Source organism: Gymnoscopelus braueri (assembly GCF_963280865.1).
Source record: "Gymnoscopelus braueri genome assembly, chromosome: 11".
Lineage (NCBI taxonomy): Eukaryota > Metazoa > Chordata > Actinopteri > Myctophiformes > Myctophidae > Gymnoscopelus > Gymnoscopelus braueri.
The window spans coordinates 17,790,837-17,818,697 of NC_137613.1; the positions used below are offsets into that span (position 1 = coordinate 17,790,837).

The 27,861-nt window shown below is 40.1% G+C and overlaps 1 protein-coding gene across 2 annotated transcripts; it reads right to left on the reverse strand.

Moving 5' to 3' along the window:
- Window positions 1-21,297, reverse strand: LOC308095880 (chitin synthase chs-2-like). Of its 2 annotated transcripts, none has more exons than XM_080443014.1 (24): window positions 21,079-21,297; window positions 18,285-18,335; window positions 17,411-17,543; window positions 16,629-16,817; window positions 14,633-15,539; window positions 13,304-13,487; window positions 12,677-12,766; window positions 12,303-12,464; window positions 12,011-12,185; window positions 11,748-11,840; window positions 11,308-11,449; window positions 10,547-10,747; window positions 8,845-8,960; window positions 8,255-8,423; window positions 7,516-7,695; window positions 7,076-7,330; window positions 5,915-6,095; window positions 5,212-5,246; window positions 4,990-5,054; window positions 3,452-3,562; window positions 2,915-3,123; window positions 1,842-1,941; window positions 1,253-1,342; window positions 1-889 (listed from the first exon to the last, which is right to left on the reverse strand). In XM_080443014.1, exons 2-24 carry the CDS (start codon window positions 18,308-18,310, stop codon window positions 782-784), a joined length of 3,921 nt encoding a protein of 1,306 aa, XP_080299140.1. In that variant the 5' UTR covers window positions 18,311-18,335; window positions 21,079-21,297; the 3' UTR covers window positions 1-781. The 2 variants fall into 2 exon arrangements, with proteins under 2 accessions (XP_080299140.1, XP_080299139.1); XM_080443013.1 differs by having other exon boundaries at window positions 17,411-17,546.
- Between the last annotated feature and the right edge of the window lie 6,564 nt (window positions 21,298-27,861).

Below are 27,861 nucleotides of genomic sequence, written 5' to 3' on the forward strand. Positions count from 1 at the left end.
TATTTTATAATACAATAGGCAAGAGAGTGCATGAGGGTGGTTTCATCAACCCCTAAAGTGTATATGTCAAAGACCTTCTTTCTTCTACATGCATTGCTGACAACAGCTGATATACGTATATGTTTTTCTCCTTTCCACTGTACTACGTTGCATAGAGGTGACCACCTCCTCCTTATAGTATATAAGTTTAAGTTATATTCAAAGTAAGCACAAAGACATTGGAAACGTAGTGGCCTCCACTGACCTTGCACTTACTGTACCAAATATAAAAAGTACATATGAGCTATATAAATGTATATGCAGTTTTACAAAATCACATTATCTATGCACAACAAACAAAACAAATGTATTTATATCTTTGGATCCTTCCTCAGAATATGCAGCAATGATAAATACAAAAAATTGAATGCTGGAGTGAATTGCTCCTTTAAAAAGAAGATAATTTGTTACAGTAATCAGGTGATGAGACAGACATTTCTCAATATACTTTGATTTGGACATTTCTAGACAAGAAGAAAGAAGAAGAAGAAGAAAAAGAAAAGAAAAGACAGAAAATCAAATAAAAACACTTGTTGTTGTGGAGGAGCCTGACAGACAGAGGCTAGACCTGTTTGGGGGACCTCCTTGGCATGGAAAAGTTTGGGAACCCCTGGTTTACACACAAGGAAAGTCAAGGCTACAGGATCACACAGGATAGGGATGTGATCATCAGAGAGCCTTTCTGTTACAGAAGTCACAACTAAACCTCGCTCCTATAGCAAAGGTTTGCTGTGTGTGATCTTCATTTGATTATGATTGATGACGCCATGCTCGATCCATCATGGGACCCACTGTAGTGGCTTGAGAGTGACATGTCAGTGGTGGCTTCGTAAAAGTCAGAGTCCGGGATCTACGAAAAAGGAGATAAACAATGTACATCACCAAGTGGCAAGTGCTTTACAGAACAAAACACAATTTAAAACTAACAGACATTCTAAATTAACAAATTAATAAGACAGAATTAACCTAAAAATCTTTTTTAAGAGGACAAAGTTAGTCAAACAGCCTAGAAAGAAAGGATCTACTGTCCATTCTTGTGTTAGTAGCTTGTACTGTACTTGTGTTGAATCTTTCTTGAATAAATTACGTGACTAAAGAGCAGAAAATATCTGTGCCATCTTTTGTCAATCATCAAAAGTAAAATTCACAAAGCCGCTGGACTTCAGAACATATTTCTACCTGAAACGCTATTGTATAGTTTTAGGAATGATACCTCAGATAGTGATACATCCTCAAGGTCAGATTCCAGGATCTTAGATTTCAGGATCTTAGATTTCAGGATCTTAGAAAGAGTTGGATGGACCTGGATCAAACAGAATTAGCAAATTATTCATTGAAATAGTCAAAGATTACACCGATGGTTGACGCTTTCCCCCAAAAGGCAATACGATAACTGCCAATTTGGTACTCTAGCACAGTGGTTCCCAAAACTTTTAGCTCAAGAACCAAAAGAGAAATGAGACGTTTTCCCGGGTCCCCAACTAGTGAAAATAGTAGATCTACAAGCTCACAACGCGTCGCTTCACGCTGCGTTGTGAGCTTGTAGATCCGCTATTTTCACAACTTCTTAAACGTTTTTACACTTATTTATGGAAATTATTTGATTATTCCATTTTATTTATGTAGCCTAGTGCTTTTGGAAAATGTTGTAATTGTTTTTAATTGATGAAAACTTGATTTTTTTGTTCCATCCACCTGTTACTTCAGAAAATCAAAGTCTAACAATAAACAGTAACAGGGATATTTGACAATGGTTTGAATACTACTTGTTGCCATTGAGTGTAGTAGTTGCAGTAGTTTACCTCATTGTCTGGTGGTAAATATACCAGATGTTGTTTAGCTTGTTTTCTCGACTTGGACTCAGTGTCCTCAAAGGCCACATAATGGATCAGTGTGTATAATCTGGACAGACAAGAAACAGACAATTCAATAAAAAAATGTTTTTAAAAAAAAGTATGGATTTCAAGGGCATAAAACATTGGTAAAACATTACATTTCTAGATGGACCACAATGGAAACAAGCCTCCTGGGGCTTTTGTGTTATCCTTTGACTGTACTATCTGTATAGTTAATAAACATGTTAATAAAGTATTCAATCAATCAAAAGATCATTCAAGAGAGGGCAACAGATCATCGCAAATCATGTGAAATAAAAGTATACTTCTGCCTGGTATAATATAGCAGTCTCGTAAACAATAAATAAGTTTTACATATTTTGAAAATCTGTGTTTGTAACAGATGCAGTGTGTGGTCACTGGTGAAAAAGACAATTTATAACACGTGACAACAATCGTGTTGATATGATTACTAAAACATGTTGACAGGACATTTTCGTCAGTTGGAAATACATTAGTTTTGTTGCAAAGCACAAACCTATGGTGCTACTGAGGTGAGAGAACAGTGTGGTTACAATGACTAGTCGATGTGTGTGGTGGCTGTGTCATTTTCTCCTTCAAAGTATTTAAATAATAAAAATACAAATAAATGCTACGTCTTTTTTGGTTCATTCCATTTAACGCCTTTAATTGATGATGCTGTGTGTTTAATTGTTGCCAATAAAGTCGCAAAGAAGGTCAAGTTAATTGGGCAAATTCTGATTCTGGATTGATGGATGGATGGAATTTATTTGGTATAAACTTTATACAAGTAAAATACAATATAAATCATACCAAGGATAACACTGTGTTTGAATGTGGTCCTCAGGTGGAAATGGCATATACTGTATTGACGGTGGATGTATATTCTGTACTGAGCCCAATCTTTCAATTTCCTTATGACATTTTATGAGGTGTGATAATTTCACACTGAATCAGAACATAATTACTGAGAGCGAAACAAAGAAACGTGTCTGATCCAGTGAAGCAGAGGTGCTCACCTGTGATAGAACATGGTCAAGAACTGAATAGCGATCAACAAGGCAAAGCTGAAGAGAGACATGAATGCAACCGGGTCGATGTGCATGTACTCCCCGGTGCGTTCCAGAGTCTGGTTAAGCTTAGGGATGGGAACCTTCAGGTTGATGAACTGGAGGATAAATGCTGCCACCAGCCACAAGGAGTTGGTGAAAAAGAACACAAAAGACACCTGCATGACAGAAAAATAAGATTACATTCTTATGCTTGTGGCCACAGACCAGCCAATATAGTCTATTATTAATGAGATTTCACTCTACAGTGGGGACATGGTCAGGGTTCCATTTGTTTAAAAAAAAGAAAAAAAGAAAGGGGGATTGTTGCAGCTCTAATCTCAGAAATAATCCACAATCCTTTAAATACTGTATATAAAATTATTAATCAGTGTACATTGTGGTGCACAATGTACACTGAATATCATCCACAATTTCTGGATGTGATAATGCAAAAGGTTTCCATAAATATGTTTCAAGTTGCTTCATTTTGGGACATTTTAATACCTTGTTCCTGAGTTCTCTGAGGCTGTTGTTGATCTTCGTCTGTTTGTCTTTGTCCTCTGCCAGTGGTTCAAGATACTTCTTCTGTAGTTCCTTCCAAAACTCCTCCTCGTCCTGTGGAGAAACACAAAGCAACTCTTAAATGAGGTGCAACACCTACGTATACTGTAGGCCTACTGTACTGTCAGGTGTCCACCGTGGCGCATCTGGCTTTGTCGAGCGTCTATTCGAACACAATTGGCCCGTGTTCGGGGGAGAGAAGCCGGGCAGGGCGGGTGATATCATTGCACGTATTCCTACGGGCTGGGGCGGCACCTGTTAGCATGGAGTGTTGGGCGGGAGGAGTAGGACGAAGGCTCTACGTCCTCTCGGTGGGGGCTCCTCACAGGCAGGTGAGTCAGTAGGATACAACACCAGTGAACACACACACGTGTGTATGGGGAGGACTTAATTGGCATAATGACTATATTGGGGAGAAAAAAGGAGGTAAAAAAAAGAAAAAGAACTAGAAAAAGTGCTCCTCGGAGCACAAGTCTCCGCCAGGTCAGCTATGTTATTGTGGCCTCCTGGTGGCGCTATAATAGGCCAATGTGAAAAGGGTGACATTTGCTCCTCAACATAGTGTGAATGTGCGTGCAGTTTGACCACAATCGGACACTGCGTTCATGATTTGCGGCATTTTGTTCAAAACAAGCCACAACTGCAAACTTTAGTTGTCAATCTTAGTCAATCAGTAATGGAATATGAAAAATCAAACACACCGTCTTGATCACATGACTATAGAGATCATGTGTACCGATTTGCGTGAAATTTGGATAAAATCGGAATGAGTAATATAAAAAAATGTGTTTTACATAAGTCCGCCCTCTGGTGGCGCTATAAAAGGCAGATGTGAAAAATGCAGGGCAAAGATTGACCTTGACCTCTAGGGAGTGCGCTTACAAAGTCTTACACAGATCGGTGCAGTTATAGGTAAAAACACGAATCGGCCTGTTATAGCGCCACCATGAGGCTGATTTGAAAATTTTCAAGTGGCATTTCTTCCTCGGCATAGTGGAAATATGCATGCAAAATTTCAAGGAAATTGCACGCTGTGTTTATGATTAGAGGCATTTTGTTCAAAACTGAGCATTCCTACAAACTTTGGAAGCCATTTTTAGCCAATCAGGATGGAATATGTAAAAATCGGAAAGAATAGTTTTGTTTAATGACTATAGAGATACTGTGTACCGATTTGCGGGATCTTTGGACAAAATCTGTAGGAGTACTGTCAAAAAATATGTTTTGCACAAATCGGCCTCCTGGTGGAGCTAAAAAAGGCCCATGTGAAAAGTTTGGGGCAGAGGTTCTGCTGTGGCATCCAGGGAGTTTGTGTCCACAGTTTCACTGCGAGCAAGCCAACGGTGCCGGAGATTAGCTGTCCACAGACAGAATGACGGACGGACACACGGACGGATGGACGGACGGACGGACAGGGGGCAAAACATACTCTCTCGTCATGCCTTTCGGCCTGGCGGAGACAATGAAAATGGTCCACTCACTGCGTCAAGTGTATGTTCATGTAGGGACATCTCATCAGACATGGTCTGTAACTGCATGATCCAGTCTGTGGTCAAAGTCAAAGAGGGAGAAACAAGAGTGTAAATTAATTATTATTAGTTATATTTCATCATTGATATCTGAAGACCTTTTATGGTGTCAACATCTATGACAAATTCAATGTGATTCTTCTAAGCAAGTAGAGGGAATATCTGTGGTCTTACCTTGATGAACACGTGTCGAAGGAGGATCTTCTTCCCTGAGGCGAAAACATATTAAAGTATTATTTTTATTATATTATGATATCGCTCTTACAGTATCACTGTCATCCATGACTCTAATCAATACAACCTATAGTCCTGTTATAGGCTGTTACTGTACGTGCACATTGCAGATAATTTGTATTCCTTCTAGCTGTTATTTATTTGTATTTATAGTATACAGTATTTACCAGCTTACATGCCTATTATATTTAATTCATTTTAATGTGAGCAATTCACCAAGTCCTTATCTCATCAAAATGATTAACATGTAAAATGTATGTGTCTAAATCACCTCATTCACATCACAAGCAATAATAAATAAATATCAGAACATCATAGCCAACATCATCTCATCCACTACTAACTAGCAAAACATCCATCAACACCTTTATGACCTGGTTAAAGTTATTAAATCACCACTCCCCCAGCAATCTGTTGCGGTACTGTGGATGCTGTTCCGTATTTTTTTGTCTTGTACCCTGAATATTTAGACTCTATAGTAACATTCCTATATATTGCAAGGTGCTTGATGATGTACAAGACAATTTCCAAACAGAAATTCTATGTTCTTTTTGTTTAGTTTAGTTTTTTCAAATCAACATAAATGTTTTTTAGTGACATTGTCTACATTCTAAATGCCCATTATCCAACAATGAGTACTTGCCTCTCTTCCCCCAGAGAACGTTCTATGTGCTTTGTTACAATGGGATGGGGACCGTCCACAGGCTCCACTACCTCTATAGATACCATGTTCTCTTTGCCAGGTTTCCAGCAGAGGCAGTTACAGCATTTGGTCAAGCTTGTACTTGTATCTGGGAGGGCATGAAGGAATCTGCTACCCAAAGCTAAAAAAGAAATAGAAAATGTCAAATTACTATTCTACATTTTTAATGGTCTAACATAACATTGCCTACAGAGCTTGGCCTTGTTCTTCGCTGTGTGCACATACGTAGCTGTGATTGGCGTAGCTGAGCTAAACGTGGTTCAATGTATACGTGGCATGATTTAGCTTTTCCTTTTCCAACGCGATTGGTTCATACTGGATTATCCCGATCCCGATTCGTCGTACAGATTTTCAACCGAGAAACACCCGCCTTCGACAGCGTCACCAGACCCTGAATGCGAAGCAAAGGATTCAGGGGGTGGAGCCAGGCTAGTTCCTTCCCCCATCTTAGACAATCTGAGACCAAGGTCGTCCATGAGTGATTATTGGCACAATACCAGCGTCAGCTCTGTGGTTTGCTGCATGCATGTGGCGGGGTGATTGGTCTACTTTTGTAGACTCACTTCAACGCTTAAACTCGAGGACAGTCTTGAGAAGGTCTTGAATAAACTGTGTGCAGATTCTGATCATACATAAAGGGAAGAACACTGCCAAAGGCCATCGTGCCGAAACACGTCTGTTTGATCGACTGCTGCTGCGGATCATCATTATTAAAAAAGACTCCTAAGACTTCTACAGAGAGTGCGGATTGCTTCTTCCCTTTATCTACTTTTGTAGAGACAGACATACATATACAGTAGATACAGACAACCCCTATTCTATATGGCTGGCCCATTCAGCACCGACCCGAAGAAGGCAGCCTAGTCTGTCAGAAACGTTGGTGTGTTTTCAGTCTCTCTGTGGCCACAATAAATTATTGGCATCGGCAGCTACAAGTGTGCGGCTATGTTCTTTTATTCTTCAGTGTTTAATCCGTAAGGCTAGCACCTCGCAAGGACCGGTGTGCTGTGCACCTTTGAGCCCAGTCAGCGCCACGCCATAAAAATATAACGTTCAGACCAGCTTCTAATTTGCTACTAATGTAGTTACTGTGGTAACTACCTGTAGGTGCAGTCCTCTGTGCCCCAGCAGAGGGTGCGGCCTCCCTGGTACCCCAGGACATGTTGTTCATATTGGTGATGGAGTAGATGATCAGCAGGAGGTAGGCACTGGGGGTGCACAAGATGTAGAGGACGCCGTAGGCCAAAAGGTGCATCTCCTGAGGATGCATCAGCCCGGTCACAAAGCATATTGCCACCATGGAGATGCAGAAAAGACTGCTGGGACTCAAAATGGTGTCTTCGCTTATCATGGTGTCTGTTGGAACAGTAAGGTTATAAAATAAAACACTGAAAACAAGAATGTATACTTAAAGAAATAGAGATTATTATTATTCTTAAAGTATAAATAAAAACAAATCTCTTTTCTTGTCTTAAAGCCTATTACACACATCATATATAATTATACGTATACATCAAATCTGCAATTTAATCACTACTTGCCTATTAAGATCATGGGTAGAGCCAACATGAATATAGAATAGCAGACACTCATGATGGCAGCAATAGTGACCAGTGTATCTGACTTCAGCTTGAAACAGAGAGCCAGGTAGACGGCAGGGGGTATTACTGACAGGATCAATGCACCGTTGAATTCTATGTTGCACATCAATGTCAAACTTCCTGAAAGAAAAATAGATAAATACATAAATAAAAAGTACAGTAGTTGAGTTTAACTTAGCTCTGACCCAGAGCGTTAGCGAGAACTCGCTAATGCTCTGGACCAGAGCTAAGTTTAACTGTCGGTTAGGTAAAGCTTGAGTTAGTTTTGTTTAGGTTAGATTTAAAAGTAGATTGGTTGCAGTTTTGATTAAGTGGATGATGTATAGGCTTGGTCTAGATTAGGTTTAGTTCAGTTGATTGGTGTATAATATTTTGTAAGTCAAAATTGCATGCAGTGTGAGTATACCCAAATACAGTTTTTATTTTACCCTTAAACTGTACAGAACTGGCTTTTTCTTTAGAGTCGTCAATAAATCAATCTATGATTCATGTGGCAATTTCAAATTATTGCTAATTAAAAAAGTACACACATAATGACACATTAAAGAATACCTCATTTGTCTTTACTTCAAGCAGTTATTTGGGTGTGGATAGAATTAACCCATTCTTTATCTTTATTGTTTTGCTAAACAATAAATACATTATTTCCTCTGTTTAACACAAACAAATAGAATTCAACCTGCAATCATTATGCACATGGTGGCAGGCCCCAGTATGGCTGTAACCATGGTCATCAGCTGGTAAAAGATGTAGAGCCTAGAGATGGATGGGTTCCTCTTAGATGTCAGAAAGCCGGAGCCTAGCAATTCCACAGTGTTGGCCATAGTGGATGGGACCCATCGACGACGCTAGGAATTTACAATACATTTTAGGCATTTAGCAAAGTGACAAAATGAAAGATCAGAGTGAACAGCAAGAACTCTTAATCAACCAACAACAGGGTAAATGGACAAGTAAAGACAGTGCAAAAAAACTATTAAGTCCTATAAAGTTACTAGGATACCAGGAAGACATCAAACATAGCATCTGAATGTATTATATATTATCTAGATAACATGCTTGGTATAATCTTTTTTTTTTAAATAATTATTTTGGGTTTATTGAGTGTAGAGGGAGTGTAGAGAGACAGGACACCAATCATTAATACTGTTGTATAAAAGCAATAGAACACTTGATCATAAGTTATCGCGAATAACATCATTGCATTATGTTAGTTTGCAATAACACACACCATAAGAAAAGGTTTGCCTTGAACTAGTTAGCCCTCACCTGATTGAAGAACTCTTTGAAGCCCTCTGGAGCATTGGTATAGGCATCAGATGCAGAGTTGTACTCCACCCTCCATCCCTGCCGAAGTAACAAAAGACACAGCCAACGGTCCTCACCTGAATAGAAATAAAAGAACAGAGAAGGTGTTACATGTGAGGGTTCTTTTCATATGATTTTATGTATTGCACAGTTCTGGTAGTCCACTGACTCATGCATTCAGTTCAGGATCTGCATGGGAGAAGACCTGGCCGGGAGGAGACCTTCAATCAGAAGTTGGACCAATCAGAGGACGCCTCCCCCCTACTTAAGAGCTGGAAACACCTGTGTTCTTTAGCAGTGTGTGGCAAGCTGTCAGTGCTGCTACATGCTGTCGATGAGTTTAAAGTCAATACTTTGGGGCTAAAAGTTTAGTAACCCTTTGTATTTTATACTCTCTGTGACACCTTGTTTAAGTTGAACCTGCTGAAGTAGTGTTGAGATAAAGTAATGGGTGTTCTAAAAGAGTAAGCTTAACCACAACCCTGTTGTGGAGAGTGTTTGACCACCAGCTTTTTGTGAACCAGTCACCTGTTTTGCTTTAGATTAGGGAAGTTAGATTAGGGAATTAATGTAATTTTGATTTGTTAGAGGTAAGGTTAAAGGGATATTTCACTTTCAAAAAAAATTTTGGTCATTTTATCGTCTACTCAGGCCTTTGTGAGCCCCCCAGACAGTTTTTAAGTTGCTTGATTCAGTATTTAGACATTTGATAATCATTTTATCAGACACCCCCCCTTCCTATACAAACCCATTGTAACTTCAAACTCCATTTTAAACATGTTAGATTCATCAAAAACACCGTCCTTGGTTCTGGTGACTCACCCTGCCCTCCTAATATGCGAGGGGGCCGTGTTTTTTCAATTACTTTTTTCATTTATTTTTTATATATTTTTTGGAAAATTAAAAAAATAAAATACAATAAAAAAATTATATAAAATAAATGAAAAAAAATATCGGAATAACACGGCCCCCTCACGCATTAGGAGGGCAGGGTGAGTCAGCAGAACCAAGGACGGGTGTTTTCGATGGTTCTAACATGGTTAAAATGGAGTTTGAAGTTACAATGGGTTTGTATAGGAAGGGGGCGTGTCTGATAAAATGATTATCAAATGTAGAAATACTGAATCGAGCAACTTAAAAACTGTCTGGGGGGCTCACAAAGGCCTGAGTAGATGATAAAATGACCAAAAGTTTTTTTGAAAGTGAAATATCCCTTTAAGTAGGGGTTTCAAAGCATAGGTTACTTAGGTTGTTATATTTATTTATTGATTTAGCACTGGGGTCAGTTATCCATGTTTATATAATTTAAGTTTAATTCACATGTAATGTAAAACCGTACTATTATTGTGTCCCTTTCTGGACAATAACAAAAAAAAAGGTCAAAACAATAAAACTACATTTCACTTGCCAACCTTTTGTCACGGTCCTTCATTCCCTAGACCAAAGGATAGTAACAGAAGGGTAGAATAAACAATAGATAGATATCGAAATCTCTGACCGCCCCTCCAGAGCATGGGAACTTGGGCAACAATAGCGAACCAATCATCAAAAAGTCCTGTGAAACGCCCACATTTTGAAGAAACGCCCACTTTTTGTCGGGTAAATGTAGGACTGGTTACCCCAGTCACAAAATAAGCATCATGAGTCATGACATCTCCCTTACCTTGGTCATTGCGTACATAGTGTATGGCCTCTGTAGATTTGCTGGTATATGTCTTCATGACATTATCATCCATGAGAGCAGCTGCTCTGTACAGGCTGAAACAGCCTGGGCTACACAGCACAGAGCCCAACACATGCTCTGCTGTCTTCTGTAGCCAGTGTCCCATTGCATACTCAAACTTCTGGAACCACACCATGGGACCTAATGGAGAGAGACAGTAGAGCTTGGGTGACATGATGACATACATATAAATTACCCCCCCTTCCCCTCTCTTTTTTTGAAACGTACTTTAGAATATGAGTCCTGCCTGCCTTACTTCATCGTATCTTGTTTTTCTTGTTTTTTTTAATTGCAATCAAGTATTTGCTCTATTCTTATTTTGTGTATTTTTGTATTTGACTTGATTTAAATTCATGATACCAAGGTGCATAGTGCAGTAGAATTATCCAGATAGCGCAAAAAGTCAGAAGACAATTCCATTGCGGTCCCAAAATAAATAATTGCAGTACAGATATTATCTAAATGATAACACATGTGTTATTCTATTATAGCTCAAAAAAAATTACTGTAGTAATACAAAATAAAAGAAAAAAAAAGACCAATTTACAAGAGAGAGATAAATAAATAAATGAATGAATGAATGAATAAATAAATGGAATATGTGAGAACAAAAAAAGACTAAAACTGTAGAAGTAGCGGTATATAATTGTTTTATTACTGTCTGTATTCTTTTTTTCTTCCTATTTTTCCCATGTACCAACCTGTTCCTGTGGGGTGGATGCGTCCACAGGCTGCACCAACGTGTGGGTACTGTTTGAGTCGGTCTACAAGCACCATCACTGCAGATGGCTGGAAGTCTGTGTCTCCATCTAAAGCCAGGATGTAAGTATTCTGTTTCTCTTTCTGGGGGGGTAATAACAACATTTTTGTTATCAATTCTTAACTTCTTTTTTAATGTTCAATGGAAATGTACATGAATCTGAAACCACACGTAGAATTGGTAAAAGAAAACTTATGAAATGTATAGTTTGTAAAGTCGATGTGTGAACTACAGTACAGACATGCACACACGCAGAGATTTTGCGCATTTATATTAGGATTATTATTACATTACCTATTACATTAACAGTAGTACTAGTAGTAGTAATATTAGTATTTGTATTATTGATATAAGAGCATGTGTGTTCTCTACTTATCGTACCTCCATCTGTTTCTTCAGCTCATTCATATTCCGTCCATTCATCCAGTATTTAGCTGTTAGCCTCCAGCCCAGATGGTAGTACATGTACATGACCTAGAAAACAATAAACCAACAGATTTTTATTGAGAAATAAAACTAATATATTTTTGAAAGAATGAATAGCATTTCCTGACCTCTATCCTATTTCACAAATTGCTCGATCAACTATTTAATCCATGAAAAGGTGGATAGATTGCTTCTCTCTAAGCATTTAATCTGTATACCTGGGACCACCTCTTCTTATGTCGTATGAGGTGTTTGTCCTTAAAATGAACCACCAGGCTGTTCCCGTGAGGCATTGTGACCTCCAGGCGACCCCCATACGGTGTCCTCATCAGCCGCTGTCCAGGTATCGGTGGCTTGAATGTGAACAGTCTCCCACTGACCTGTGTGAAAATACTGACCACCAAATCAAAGACAGTTAGCTATATGGCTTGAATTTTCTGTGTTTAACCCGTTCAAATAGAAGTCAAAGAATCTTTTTTTATGATTGACTAAAATGTGAAGACATTTTACCTGTACACCTCTTTGATGACCTCCACAAGGACCTCTGCGTATTCATTGACATGGCGGCCTTGACTTCCTGGCACGTCTTTGAAAGCATCATCAAAGTAGACGTGGCATTCAAAGCTCACATCGCTAGTCTTTGGAGCCATCTTTGGTCTGTACCTGTCCAACCTGTAGGGGCAGGTAAGAAAACAGAGATGCTTAGATGATGCTCATGACAAGTTTGCCTTACAAATGTTATTTCTGTTCACATGAAATGCCCTCTTTCTTTACAAAAATTCTTAGCGTTTCCGTTGTACTGATTGTTAGGCGGAAGCATTAAAAAACATTCTGTCTCATAGACTATTGTTTCATCAATGTTGTGTTATAATAACATAACTCACCGGAATAGTGAAATCATAATCTTCATCATTTCATCACAATTCTCGTGCCACATGGTTGCACACACGAACACTGTCACTGAGTCTGTGAAACTAGAACAAGATTTTATGAAGAAATAGAAAAGAAAGTGTACATTCTAGAGGTCTTCACGGGTCTACCTGAACCGAGAAAATACCCGAGACCTGTACAGGTTTGGGTTTGTGTTTTATTGTGGTCAATTGGGTCCGGGTCGGATCAGAGCCTTAGATATAAGTATAACTGGCACCTACTGGTGGAATAGCATTTTTATTAGCAAATGTAATTATTAGGTTTGTCGTGTCCATATAATACCCAATTGTCGGGTCGGTTCTGTTATATCTCAGATCATATCACGGGTCCAAATAGGGGGTTGAGATCAAAACATTTTAGACTCAATCAGATCTCGGAACGAGTCCATTAGGGTACAGGTCTGTCGTAAAAAAGACATTTGGAACCAAATTTCACGGGTCCATTATAGGGTTCAAGTCGGGACGTGAGAAGAGCTCTTGTACATGCACATGCACAATATACTGTACAATTTCCCTCAACACACCCACGCACGCACGGACATGTACACACGGACACGCACGCGCACACACACACACACTTACAACTTGCGCGTCCCCGTTTTCTTTATCTCAAAGCGTGTGTTGAGCAGCATGGACTGCTCCAGAAAGGCTCCCTCATACATTCTCCTGACAAACAGATGCTCGGTCCTCTGGATACGCTGCAGCTTCAGAGAGCTAATGTAGATGGTGGACAGCAGGAGACCCAGCCACCAAGCCAATGCTGAACCTATAGAACAGCACAATAGAGTGGCTTTAAAACATGATACCATCCAGACTAAATCTATTTAAAGTGATGCACATTTCAGAGAGAGAGAGAGAGAAACTTAATGTGCTTCAAAGTGAGTAGAAAAATTAAGAAACAGCTGATTTTGTACATTTGTATTTTCATTGATATAAGGGCAAACGGCATGTCTATTGTATTCTTGAAGAACTGAATAGCTCTTTTCAGCTCCTTCCCAAAAGATGGCACCTGCCCACAGATATTCATGTTGCTTTTCTTTTGTCTTCCTTTAACCTCTCCTTATCTCCTTCTCCTCCAACAGTAGGGCTGGCAGTGGGTGATGTATTGGAGCCAGTGTTCTCTGCTATCCCTCTGATCTCTCTTATACTCCCCTTGGTGTCTCAGATGACCACTTTATAACTTTATCCATCTTTCTGGCTCCACTCTTAAACCCAACCTCAAACTGTCACGAGTTCTCTAAAACCCCATCCTCTCTCTCTCTTTTGTTCTATCCTCTCCTCTCGTCCCTCTCCTGATTCCCTGCCCACTAGACTGACTCAGCAACATCCTCATCTCCTTTCACTGTCGCTGCCGTCTCTCCTGCAAGCCAGCACCGCAGTATCTGCCAGCTCCTTGGTTATCTGAATCCTTCGGAGCTGTGCAAACACGTCTCAGGTGCAATGTTCATTTCCTTTTTTTCACTGTAAACTAAGCTATGATGACTAAAACTATGACTAAATATACTGTGAATTTCATCAACAAATACAAACTAGACCGACACCGTCACCGACTTTGATAAAAAGGTTTGACGACATCGGAATATCCTTCTCCCATTTTTCCAATCATCAATCATCGAACAGACTCACTTAATGCTGACCCCCACATTTTATGCCTGTCTTACTTCTCTCCTCATTCTCCACATGAAGCCCTAAAACTGGTGTCATCCACCTGACAAACCAGTGGTTCTCAAACCTTTTAGCTTGAGACCCAAAAGAGGTCTCCCCGGGACCCAAACTAGTGAAAATAGCAGATCTACAAACCAAAAAAGGCAATTAGAGTCGAGTCAAGTTCTCTCAGTTGTATTTGTGAACGTGAAACTTGTATATGATTTAATACAAATAGCAAATTCTTGACAAATATTACTCTCATACCTCCCAACAGAACCATCTCAGTCACCTGGGTTAGGTCTCGACCACACAAAGTGTGCGTCGTGTCCAAGACCAACAGTTGGAACCAATCGCCCTGCAGATCTTGGTTCCAAACGCGAACAGTGTCATTGCAGTAATTTGTGAAGGTGAAGTTATGGGCCAGTTTGTTGTCGGTTCTGTGGTTCTGAAAGGAAATCATCACCGGACAAACAAAAAGAACCAGAACGGCCAGGGAGGCGAGGTACATGGGCAGGAGGAAACTCCGCCGCATGGCATGCATCTTGCAGGCCATCACGGCAAACCAGTGACACAGGACCGAAGAGACCAGCTGGACCCCGGTGAGGGTCAGTGAAACTTTCTTCACGTCATCAGGGACGGTGGCGAGCGAGGTCCATTCTCTACCGGACAGAGGGACAAATGCTCCAAGCACGGCAGCCGTCACCAGGATCCTCATAAGGCTGGACATGATATGTTGCATGTTCTGGGAGTGTTTTAAATCTTCAGACAACCGGTAGAAGAAGCCCTGTCCACCTGCACCCACTGCAGTACCAACACTGTTCCTGCTGTTGCTGAACAAGCTGACATAGTTCTCCCACCAGTTGAGTGAAACCAAGAAGGTCGCGAAAACAGCCACGCCTGACCATAGAACCATCTCCTCACTTTTCTCGTCCAGCAGCAGTGAGAGGAGAAAGAGAACGTGTCCCAGCAGGATGAGAAGGAATGCAGAGATGGGTGGCAAAAGGAAACGGTTCCTCTCCCTAGCACAGCACTGGGCTGCCACCTGGAAGACAGCGGAAAGGAGGGCAATGCTATTAAGAAGCATCACATTGGTGATGATATCCAGGGACGGCATCACCACGATGAGGAGGACAGCTGAACCCAGTGACACCAGGACGTCTATGAAGAGAACCTGGAGATCAGAAGAACACGGAGAAAAGCATGAATCAGAGGAAGATTATAATAAGAAGGAGAAGACCCAAGTATAGGTTAATGAGGTGGACAAGAATACATGTTATAAAACACATATTTTCCGAAGTTAAGTCATAAGACCTGGTACTTAAGACGCGCAAAATACGGCCCTCAGTGTCACAGTGACCCCTAGGCTGAAAACCCAACATGGAGGACTAATATTTTGCCAGTCTTTCTAATTGTACGACGCGCATGTCGTGCAGGGAATAATTATCGTATACCCTCCGAAAAAACCTAGTACACACCACTGCTTTACAAGAGTATAAAATTAAACATCAAATCGTTTCTATGAGTGTTCTCAGTACACAGGTACGTCAGAGAAGACCCTGGGGGTCGACATCAAAGAAACAAATCTTGCACCCTGTCTTCTTTACTTGCGATTAAACACACACAAAACGTTTCGTAGCAAGGACCTTTATCGGGTTATCTTGTAGGCCTATATTAGTTTTAATGGTGTGGTGGCCAACCCTCCACAATTGACCCAGAGATTGCGGGAATAATTTTGCGCTATAGGACAGCAAAAGATACTGTATCTACTTTTTAACACCAAAGACGTTTCGTCTCACAAACGCAATGCTGATACCTGTGATATTTGCACCTCCAAGACAATGGCAGAAATGCCCCCCCCCCCTCAAATACCCCCCTTATGTGTGTGTCAAAGAATAGCCTACTCTGGTTGCACCATACATGTAATCAGAATCCTTTATTACATTCCTTCCCTCCATTGCCCTGTGAGTTGTCATACTTATAAAGTCTCACACACAACCCCAAAACCTTGTCATCACATGACCCAGACAGTGAGAAAGATGGAGAGAGGTAGACAATGACTGTGTAATTGAGTCATAGGAAGGAAGACGGGAGAGACAAAATGCAACTGGTAATCATATGCCATGCTACTCTTTCATCGCTGAAATTTAACTGCATACATACAGTAGTTATTACAAGTAGGGCATCGTTCTACTGTGTTCACCTTTGTACTCTATACCTATTTTGCAATCCAAGCACTTGGATTAATATCAATTTTTCTTACAAAGACAGCGGTCGCTCTGGCTGGTATTTTGGAGGTTTTGAAGCAGGCCTTCCAGAGGCTCTTGAAAAGCAGAAGGATGCTGGGAGTGACCAAGGTACATCCCACGCACAGCAGGATCAAGGGTTTGTGCTCCGCTGGGACCGTGTGCATGGCCTCACCCGACAACGTGACGAGCAGCAGGAGAGAGGTCTGAAAACACATCATTGTCATTTTAAACAGGCTGATGTAATTAGTTTTACATGGTTATTTAGTTACCACTCATTCCACAGTATCTAATGAGAAAATGAAATCACTGAATGAGCATTAACCCATTAAGACCTGAGGCCGATTGTACAAATGCCTTCTAAATCAGTTTTCTGAAAAACCTATGTTTTGTAATGTTATGTAAAAAAACATTAAAGAAAAAAAATCTTTGGGGGGCCCACAGTGAATCTTTGTCCCCAGGGCCCAGAATTTGGTGCTACGCCCCTGTATGTTGCTATATACTGTATATCGTTGATGTCGGGCAGAAACCTTTTATCTCCATATTCTGACTTTTTGTGTGTTTTTGTAAATTAACGCCCTACTTGATCATACTACTGCGTCACACAAAAGCATCAAAAGTAGCAGATATACAAGCTCGAAGCGCGGCGCGAAGCGACGCGTTTTGAGCTCTGTTACTTTTGATACTTTTGAATTTGAATTCTGAAAAATGACAGTTTTGGACATATATATATTACACAAAATAATACTAACATATTGTATATTTTATATTGTATATTCTCTGAATATGAATCCTGTACCTTGCTGCATATTGCCAATCCAAACACCAGCAGTGTCACCACACACAGAGTGACAAATTTAAGCAACTTGATCCCTTTCCAGGGCGTCTGTTCATCATGGACCACTGGCACCTGACGGCAAGTGTCCCAAGGTCTACTAATGAATAAAGGATTAACATTTAGTACTGGTTAACTATTAAACACAAAAGGTATTGCTTGATTTTAAAAGCAAAACAACGGATGGAAACAAATGAAGAAATACAGTGTATTTACATCACACATCATTATTACTAATAATTTGTACTTACATATTTTTAAAAAATGAAAAAAGTTATGGCAAAATCACGGCCCCCTCACACATTAGTAGGACACTCTAATGCGTGAGGGGGTCGTGATTTTTCCATTACTTTTTTCATTTATTTTTAATATATTTTTTAAATGTTTATTTTATTTGAAAGTGAAACATCCCTTTAAGGATTTATTTTGTTTTAAAGAAAGTTGCACGATAGGACTATTTCCTCGTAATCAGTGTAATTTCTTCTTTAGTAAACCATATACCTGTATTCTGCAATATGCACTACTCTATTAAATATTCAGTTTCTTCCTTGAGAAAGTTTTTAGGGAATGATAATATAACCTAACCTGCCAGGAAATATTAACATTTCTTGGGGAATTTGCAAAAAAAACAGCATTCCACGTGGCTGTGCGTGTGCATGTGTGCATAATTATGTGCATTGCTATTGTGTGCCACACACAATAGCAATGACATTGCTGCAATGACTAAATCCATATTCCCTGCATGTCACATATACAGTACATTGGAAATAGTATACCGTCTGTGTGTGTGTGCGTGTGTGACTGCGTGTGCAGGCAAATATTCAAAAGGCGCACTTACTTCACTATGTGCTTTTCTTCAGACATGCCAGCTATGGATGATGGACGTGTCCTGAGCAACAGATGAGTTATACATATTTATATTTGCTTTGCTGAATGCCTCTCTTAATACTCTATATCAGAGGTCTTCAACAGGGGGTCCACGACCCCTAGGGGGTCCGCGGAGGTACTGCAGGGGGTCCGCGAAATTGTTGTTTGATTAAACAATATTTTTGTTTGAAAAAAAAAAATTGTTTGAAAAAAAAAAAACATTTTGTTTTCTTTTTTTTCCCCAAAATGTCAAATTGTCTTTAAACATAACATGAATCCATAGCAAACAGATAAATGGAGGCACAATGCACAATAACATGGTATGTTTATACATATTTTGTAGAGAATTTTTATTTTGCACGCCTACTGGGGAAGGTGCGTATAGGAGCAGGCAATATAAATTGTATACATGAATATACAATATATGTGGTAGCCCCCCCTACCCTACGAGGTAGGGGGTCCCTGCTCCATCTCCCGATCAGTTTGGGGGTCCCTGGCCTGAAAAGGTTGAAGACCCCTGCTCTATATAATATCATCCTATGCTTCCATTCTACTGTCAGCAGCCAATCACACCCATCAATTAATGTACATTTTGAAACATTTCCAGAACAGAATAAAACATCTACGCTGTTTAATGCCCTTGGCACTGACAATTCTGGTTTCCAGGATGTGACAAAACTTTACCCAAACTTTAATGTTAGGGTAAGTGATATGTTTTGGTTAAAACAAAAGGTTTTTTGTTAAAAGTTTAAAGCACAAAATTCTGTTAGTAATCATTGCTATAGTGTTTGTTCAGTCACAGGGGTCTGTCTCTCCAGCTCTTTAATAAACGGAAAAATTTTTTTCAGCCAATCAGGAGAGAGTACCAATTTATCAGCTGAATTTCTTTATAGTGTTCCAGTTCTAATTGTGTCTGCTCATTTCTTTGTGTCATCACTTCCAATTTCACTTATTTAATCTGTATCCTGACTGAGTTCTCTATCCTTATTGGATAAAATTGGTATCCGGACCTGAAAATGTATTTTCTGTTTAATAAAGAGCTGGAGATCACGTTTCATCTGGGACAGGAAAAGGCCACGGGTGAAATTTTCTACCTTACAGCTGCCCCGGGCGAGAGGAGGCATGTCCCTCCCTTCCTTAAGGGATTATTATTTGTCATCACAGCTGAGACCCCTTGTATATTGGTGTAACCCGTCCTATATTGCTAAATGGAAAAACATAGAGCTATCCTTAATGGATAAACCAATACAGTCATTACTAGGTTGCACTGAGGGAGAGAAAGGAATGTTTCAGACAGTGAGCCAATGGGTAAATTTTTCATTTAAAATATGGTTAGAAGTGGTTAAACGTTTCCAACTCCAGAAGGAAGCTAAGCTATTAAGCTGGCCAGCATACGATCCTGCCTTCGTACCAGCATTACTGGACGGCAGATATAGACAATGGGTTCATCTTGGTGTCACCTCCATATGTACAATTATTAAAAAAGGGGATATTGACAGTTTTGAAAACTTGAGTCGGACATACGGGCTGGCTAAGCAGGACTTTTTCAGATATCTACAGTTAAGGGATTTTTTCGGGAAAAAAATAAAAAGGTCTAATCCGGGGATCACACCACCTATAATAACTGTATTTGTTGATGCTTATGACTCAGGGAGCACTAGAGGTCTTATAAGTAAACTATACAATGGAATTGTGTCATTGAATAAGGACTCTACGATATATGTGAAACAACGATGGGAAAAAGAACTTGACATTGACATAAGTGATGAAGTATGGTCGGATTCATGGGAAACACAATCAACGACCACTAACTCCCTGACCTGGAGAGACTTTTGCTGGAAAAACCAAATCCGCTTCTTTATCACTCCCAAACAGAAGTCTAAACAAACTAGGAATCAGCTGGACTGCTGGAGGGAATGTGGCGATACTATGGTTGATCATGCACATGTCTTTTGGTCTTGTCCTGCAATTCAACCTTTCTGGAAGGAGATAGCAACACTTATCTCAAAAATCCTGGGTTTCAGTATCGATAATACATTTGAATCTTTGTATCTTGGACAAACCCCGGATGGACTGAGTCCGAATGACTGTTATTTGCTTAAGATCCTACTTGCAGCAAGCAAAAAAGCTATTACAAAGAACTGGTTGCAGAAAAACTGCCCTACTATGGGACTATTTGTCAGTATTGTGAGACAATTGCATCTCTTAGAGCAGATGACCTACTCTTTGAGGCTCCAAAAGGAGTTGGGTGAAAAAAGATGGGGGAAATGGCTGGACTATTTAGATAGCGTGCCAGATCTCTGATGATCCTGGTTGTCCTCATATTTCAATCTTGTTACTGGTACCAAATGTTCCCACGACCTCTTTTTATTTTCTCTTTTTTTTTTTGTATGTTTATATTTTTATTTTTACTGATGTTTTTCTATTGTTTTTTTTTTGTACTTTTTGATTTTATGTATGTATGTATGTATGTCTGATAAAACCCTGAAAAATAAAGAGTTTAAAAAAAAAATAAAGAGCTGGAGAGAGATGCAAACTCCTGTTACTGACTATAGCAATGAGTACTAGAAGAGCTTTTTTAACACAAAGAAAATCACTTACCCTACCTTTTAAATGAACAGTTTTACATTCATGAATTTCCAAATGGTCCATCACTGCAACAAAGTAGTGCTTAATAAATAAGCTGTTCGCGTTCCCTGTACATCCTATCACCATAAAACAAGCATTGGGCCTCATTCACAAAACCTTTCTAAAATACTTCTTACCTTTTTTCTTGTTAGAAGAGCCTGTGAAAAACATGCAGTGTCCCTAGATGTGTTCTTGCCCCAGGTATACCACTAAATTGGATGTGAGTGCCTGTTCTATTCACAGTATTTGCATAGGTGACGCCCCTGTTAACACCATAAAAGGCATGCAGACTTTAGCCAAAGAATGAGTCATTGTGAAGTGTTCTTTTATGTGGGATCAAATTTACAGTGCATGTGGACACATTTCCCACCAGGAAGTGCCACATGAACTACTGTATTATGCTCTAATAATAACTCTTTTATGTGACAATGACATAGTATTTTCTACTGTACCAGCACATTTATCTGACACTTTTATGTCATACAGATGTGCTGGTACAGTGGAAAATACTTGTCACGATTTATGACTTTCATCTGCTTGACTCTGCACGCACGTGCATCTACTGTACGTAAGCATATTGTTATCCGTGATAGGATGACCATCAAGTGCTTTATCAGAGAGACTGACGTCTGTGCACGATGATACAAGATGTATGTTCTGTTCCTATCTATTCTGTTCTTGTCCTTGTTCCATATCTTCCGACCACGTCATGTATCCACTGTGCAATACTATATATATTCTCTATGTGTGTATTAAACTAAGAGAGCTTGTCGTGTGATACTGCCTGGTGTCAACTGGTTCTCCGCGCGTGCATCTCAACAGAAACCTTCACTCACCACCACCCTTATAGATGGAGACTCATAGGGACCATTATGTGGTCAACCAAAATCACAACAATTTGGTCCAAACTGAGATCGTGACAGGATGATCCGACCAGACTGGACCCAGCGGAAAGCACCCTCACACCTTGGCCTTCCTCTAGCCTGGAGACCCCTGCCTGCCCTCCTGCCCTGGCGACCAGCTTGTGCCCTCTGCTCCGCATCGATGCGGATGTTCCGTGCCGGAGCCCTGGCTGGCTGTCTTCCCTGATGTCCTGGTTGTCCTCCCTGACTGACCAACATGTGCCCTCTGCTCCACGTTGAGCGTCGTCATGATGACCCGTGCAAGGCGTGCCAGAGCCCTTGCTGGCCACTTTTTTCCCCATTCGGATCCTGTCTTCCATTGGCAGTGGAAGAAAGCTCAGGGGGGTTTTAGCCCCTTTCCCCTGCCGTTTGGACTCAGTTTCTATGTATATAAGTCCCAAGCCGGCGTTCCTGTTCGGCAGTGGAAGAATGCTCCAGGGGGGTTTCTGCCCCCAGGGCCGGTGCTAGGCAATTTGGCGCCCTAGGCAATATTTTTCCTGGCCTATTTTTATAAATCAACGCTATTGAACACCGTTTACGTCTGTGTAAAAAATCTAAACATTTGAACCAATGAAAAGTATTAAAAAGCGCCTCTGAGAAAAACTCCCAACTCCTCAAACTGTCCGTCAAAAACAAACAACCCCTCCCTCTCCTCTCCAGTGCTGCCTTTTAACAGCATGAGTAGAGCGCGCTGCGCAGTAAGCGAGGAGGAGGAACACGTAAACAAGCTCCCCGTAGTCTGTTAAAACTATGCAGTGTACCTGTTTATCAAACTTAGCACTGACGCTAATGTTATGAAAACAAGTCATTATATTTCTAAAATCTATGAAGTGTTTAATGAGGAGAGCAATGTGCCAAGAAGAAAGGCGTTCATAGCATTTCTGTCACGCTAGTTCTACTACCTCTTTGCAGAAGTTATTATAATATTTAAAGTCCTGTTTATTATTGTAGGCCTATATAATAAGTGTCATGAAGCATCAGGACATTAATTCACACGTTGTCGTGATGCATTGTGAGCTTGGAGATCCATTGTTAGCTTTTGGGAATTTGTACCCTTTTGAAACCTCTCCCTCAGCAGCGAGTGGAGTTATTGTTGTTTGGACACCTAACTCCAATTCAGCTTGATTTCTGCTCATCTGAAACTACTAACTCCACTTGCGCTGGATTTGGGTAAAGTGTTGATAATATAATGACACATGCAAATATCTGACAATATATAAAGTCACTATACCAACTTTGATGAGGAAGTATTGCTTTGTTTTAAAAAATATAAGGTTTTCTTCATTTCCTGAAAAACTTTTTTTTCGTTTCCTGAACAATGAGCGTTTTGGCGTTAGCAGGTTTGCGCTGGACAGCAGAGATATGGTAGTGTACCATATACGCCTGTAGATTGGTTCTAGAGCAGCAGAGTATTTCTGACTGTGGTCAAGTAAATCTGCTTGAGCCTGCAGTGTTTCCTGCAGCATAACGGAGTGTTTCCTGTTATCTAAATCTATAGTAGCACTTCAATACTATACTAAGCTTGTAGAGAGTTTGTGTTTTTTTTGGGGGCCCCTTTTTTGGGGGGCCCTTTTTCGGCCGCACGGCTTGTCCTCTGCTGCTTGCTAATTAACAATAATGCATTGCACCTGTGTTGAACCTTGACAAGATAGGGGAGAATAGGGGAGATACAAGCAGTTGTGAAGAATGAAATACCCTGTGAAAGAATAATCAACGCAGATAGACAGAGACATTCATGGATTTATTTTTTATTTAAAAAAAAAAATATATATATATATATATATATATATATTTTTTTTTTTTTCCTGGAGCCAGGGTATGGCAGCTGCCATACCCTGCCATACCCAATTGACGCCTCTGGTTTCCTGTTATCTAAATCTATAGTAGCACTTCAATACTATACTAAGCTTGTAGTGAGTTTGTGTTTGTGTTTCCTACAGCATACAGGGACAGTGTGGACCCTGTAAAAGGTTCTTTTATTATGTTATATTTCTTGTCATTATGTAATCTGAACTGTATCATGCTTACACAAGTATTTGTAAACAAATGATGGAACTGTCATGATGTATGACTTTCATCTGCTTGACTCAGCATGCACATGCATCTACGTAAGCATATTGTTATCCGTGATACGATGAACATCAACTACTTTATCAGAGAGACTGACGTCTGTTTACAATGATACAAGATGTATGTTCTATTCCTATCCATTCTGTTCTTGTCCTTGTTCCATATCTTCCGATCACGTCATGTATCCACTGTGCAATACTATATATATTCTCTATGTGTGTTTTAAACTTTAGAGCTTGTCGTGTGATACTGCCTGGTGTCAACTGGTTCTCCACGCTTGCGTCTCAACAGAAACCTTCACTCACCACCACCCTCATAGATGGAGACTCTTAGGGACCATATGTGGTCAACCGAAATCACAACAATACTCAAATTATTTTTAGTAGATCTCAAGGGCCATGCAGGCACCAGGTTCACTTTTGTTTTTAGAGGACCACAATGGAAATAAGCCTTAGGGCTTTATGGTGTTTTTATCATATCAGTTTATCATTTATCATTATGATAAAGAAAATGGGCGATGGCACGACACGCAAAAGAGCCAGAGTCAGCAACAGCCGCAGGCAGCGCTACATAAACATTGGGAAACGCAGATTGCACTATTGCAGGTCACCATGCTAGGATGATTCGGAGCAGTCCTTTTGGGCTTGTGTCGTCTTCAGGCTTAACAAAAGATCTGAACGGAATTATGTTCATCGTCTAACTTGTCATTTAGGTCAGATCATGGATGCAGATGCCAGAACTTTAGCTTTCTCAATTACATTGAGTCATTGGTCTCAGTTTGTGCACAGAAAAGCGCACTGAACACACTGCACAGGTGCTTTTTATTTTCCAAGCTTTCTTTAAGGTGCTCCACTTAAACTCTTGCCGTATTCCATTTTGCCAAGCTGTCTTGTCCATAGATCTGGCCTTTTTACTTCTTTGACTCTGTCGTGACCTCACCTGTGATCCGTCTCCCCAACATAAACTTTAATAGCGCCCCCCATCCGTAGCTCACATACTGTAAGCTGATCTACTGTATTTACTAAAATGAGATGCTGACCTATTTATTGCAGATATATTGTACATTTATTAAGAAATTATTATACTTTTTATGAATAGAGCAGGCCCTGGTTTTTGCAAGAGTTGGGCCCGATAAATTGGTAGCCTACAACTAGTTTTTTATGTTTTATGTAAGGAATCTCACATGTCCCAACCAGACCCATAGAGAGAGAGAGTTCTGACACTCGCGTTCACTTCATCGGGCCAGGTCTTCTACATAGCCATCTATCTATTGGCGAGTAGTGACAAAGCCCTAAACCGGAAGTTTATGGAATGCACTGAAGTCTACAGCTCCTTGTAACTATTTCCAGTTTACATGGCTCTGGTCCCATGCAGCTAGGCCCAACACTAACACATTTAAAGAGCATGATACAGTCAAGTGTTATGATGCTATTATGTGAACGAGAGGGTATTAGACATTGGACATTAGAACATCTAATGCTGTTGTTTTGAGGGGGGGGGGGGGGGGGGGGAGTCCCTTAGCCTGAGCCTCTGCGTCGTTATTGGCTTTGGGCTTCTTGTGTGTTGGTGGGCTGGTTCTTTCATCGTGCCGCGTGTCGGGTGTTTGGCCCCTCAGTTTATCCATAGGACTTCGGTATTTCTCCACGAAGCTCCCCTGATTATCCCGGGGTAGTAGCGCTACCAAAGCCCCCGTTTTTTTTTTTTTTCAATTTTAGTCGTCATGCCAATTCATGCTTTCCGAATGGGGATAGGGAATGCCTTTTATCATCTGGGGAATGCCTTTTATCATCTGTGGATTGGGGAATAGACCTACCCTTCTTTCATTGCTGACTTCCTGTTCCAGTCAGATTACATAAGTCTATTCATGTTTTTATTTCCTGTAGGCTTACCATAATGCACTGTTTAGAAGTGCATTTGGTGCAGGCTATACCACAGGTGTGTCAGGAATCAGGATAGGGAGAATCTTAAGGCTAGGGCAAGCCTGCAGCACTTGCCCTAGCCTTGACAACCTTGCAGGTTTTAAAATTACATTTTAGCAAAGGCTAAAATGTAATTTAGATAGCAAAATCCCAGGTCATTGTTGACCTGGCATCCTATAGTGTGTATAGTTTCAATGTACAGGCTGATGATAGGTTCTTGGTTTACTTATGTATTAGTTTATTATTAGATTCTTGGTTTACTTATGTATTAGTTTATTATTAGATTACTATTTCTATGCATTTGATGTATTATCTTGTGTTGTCCTTGCTTAGGCCTACTGTAAATCGCTCTGGATTAAGAGTGTCTGCTAAATGCCTAAATTGCTAATTGTAATTATTATTATAAATGATGTACTATTTGAAGGGAAAACCATTATATTTCCAAAAGATTTAAGGTCGGGCAATGGATTACATTCCAAGTATGAGAAGTGAATTAGAGAAGACTAATTGAATATCAGTACCTGCACTCTCATATAAATAGTTGTGAGAAGAGAATCATGCATTGTTAAATCTTTGTACTGGGTGGAGTTGGGGTTTTGACATGAAATTAAATGAAGATAATGAACTTTGTAAAATCATTTATATATATTTTTGGTGCCAAATTGTATGTAAATTAATTGTTGTAAAAAGTTAATAAAAATAATAATTAAAAGAAAAAAGGATAGTGTAGGAGCCAGAATGTGCGCTTTTGCCTAGTCTAGTGTTTCATTATTATTGACATTAGTGTTTCACTTGATTGACAGATTGGGCACTGCACTGATAGTAGGTGGTGGGCGTGATCACAGGAGCTGGGGGCGCTGCCACGCTATTAACAGTCATGGTGTGATGGCGTTCACCTGGGCACTAGAGTGTGGGAATTTGGAAAGAGAGGGGGGGGTGAGCATGGGAGAGGACATTTTCTGTTGACCGCTTGAAACGCAACAAAGTAACGTATCATTCATATCGCACAGTAACATCCACGTTTAGGTATAATAGTATGCTGGGAACTGTTGTACTTAACGTGCTTTGTGGAGAATAAATGATCAAAAACGCAAGGATTGGAGTGGACCTGAATTCTTGTGCATGCGGGTCAAACAAGTGTCTCTCTCCCATGTTTAGCTCCTCGCGGCCTTTTAAACAGCCGCAATAGATAGGAATAATTATTTCAGTGCTTAACACAGTGTCTATCAACCCTGGCAAACGTCCCAATTTTGGGCCGGGGCTACTGCTGAGGTGTGCCGCGCCGTTTGAAGAAGGTTTGAAAAAATATTTTAAAAAAAAAAGTTTTTTTTTTTTTTTTTTTTTTTTACAATAATAATAATCAGGCATGCAAACAGCCCCGAGGTGAAAAGGGTGACAACATGCTGTTTTTTTTCCGGGTCAGGTGTCACACTATTGCCCTATTTGGATTCAAAACGGCTAGTGGAAGCTGAAAAGCTACAAGTTTGCATGTCTGAATAATGCAAAAACAGAAATATTTGTTTGCATTTGCTTTTCTTCTCCCTCATATATTTTCATAATAAAAAAATGCGTATCGTATCGTATCGAAATCGTATCGAAGTTGTGTGCCCAATATCGTATCGTATCGTGAAATTAGTGTATCGGCACACCCCTAGTGTGTGTGTATATATATATACCGTATATATATATATATAATTATAAATATATATATACCGTATATCTAGGTGTGCCCTGGGATCTTTTGGCTATGCCAGGTGTGCCTTGGCACAAAAAAGGTTGATAAACACTGGCTTAACACACCTTAACAAGCACACCTTTTTTTCAACACTAAATAACGTTGCATAAGAGAAAAGTAGGCTTTAGTTTAAAGAAACGCATCAGAGAGGGTGCCAATCACAGACGGAACTAAAAAGGGGCACTCAGTGGAGCACAAATCTCCACCAGGAGGCATGTCCAATTTACAATTTAGGCATTTAGCCGACGCTCTTGATCCAGAGCGATTTACAGAAAGCAAGGTAAACGCAAGGTA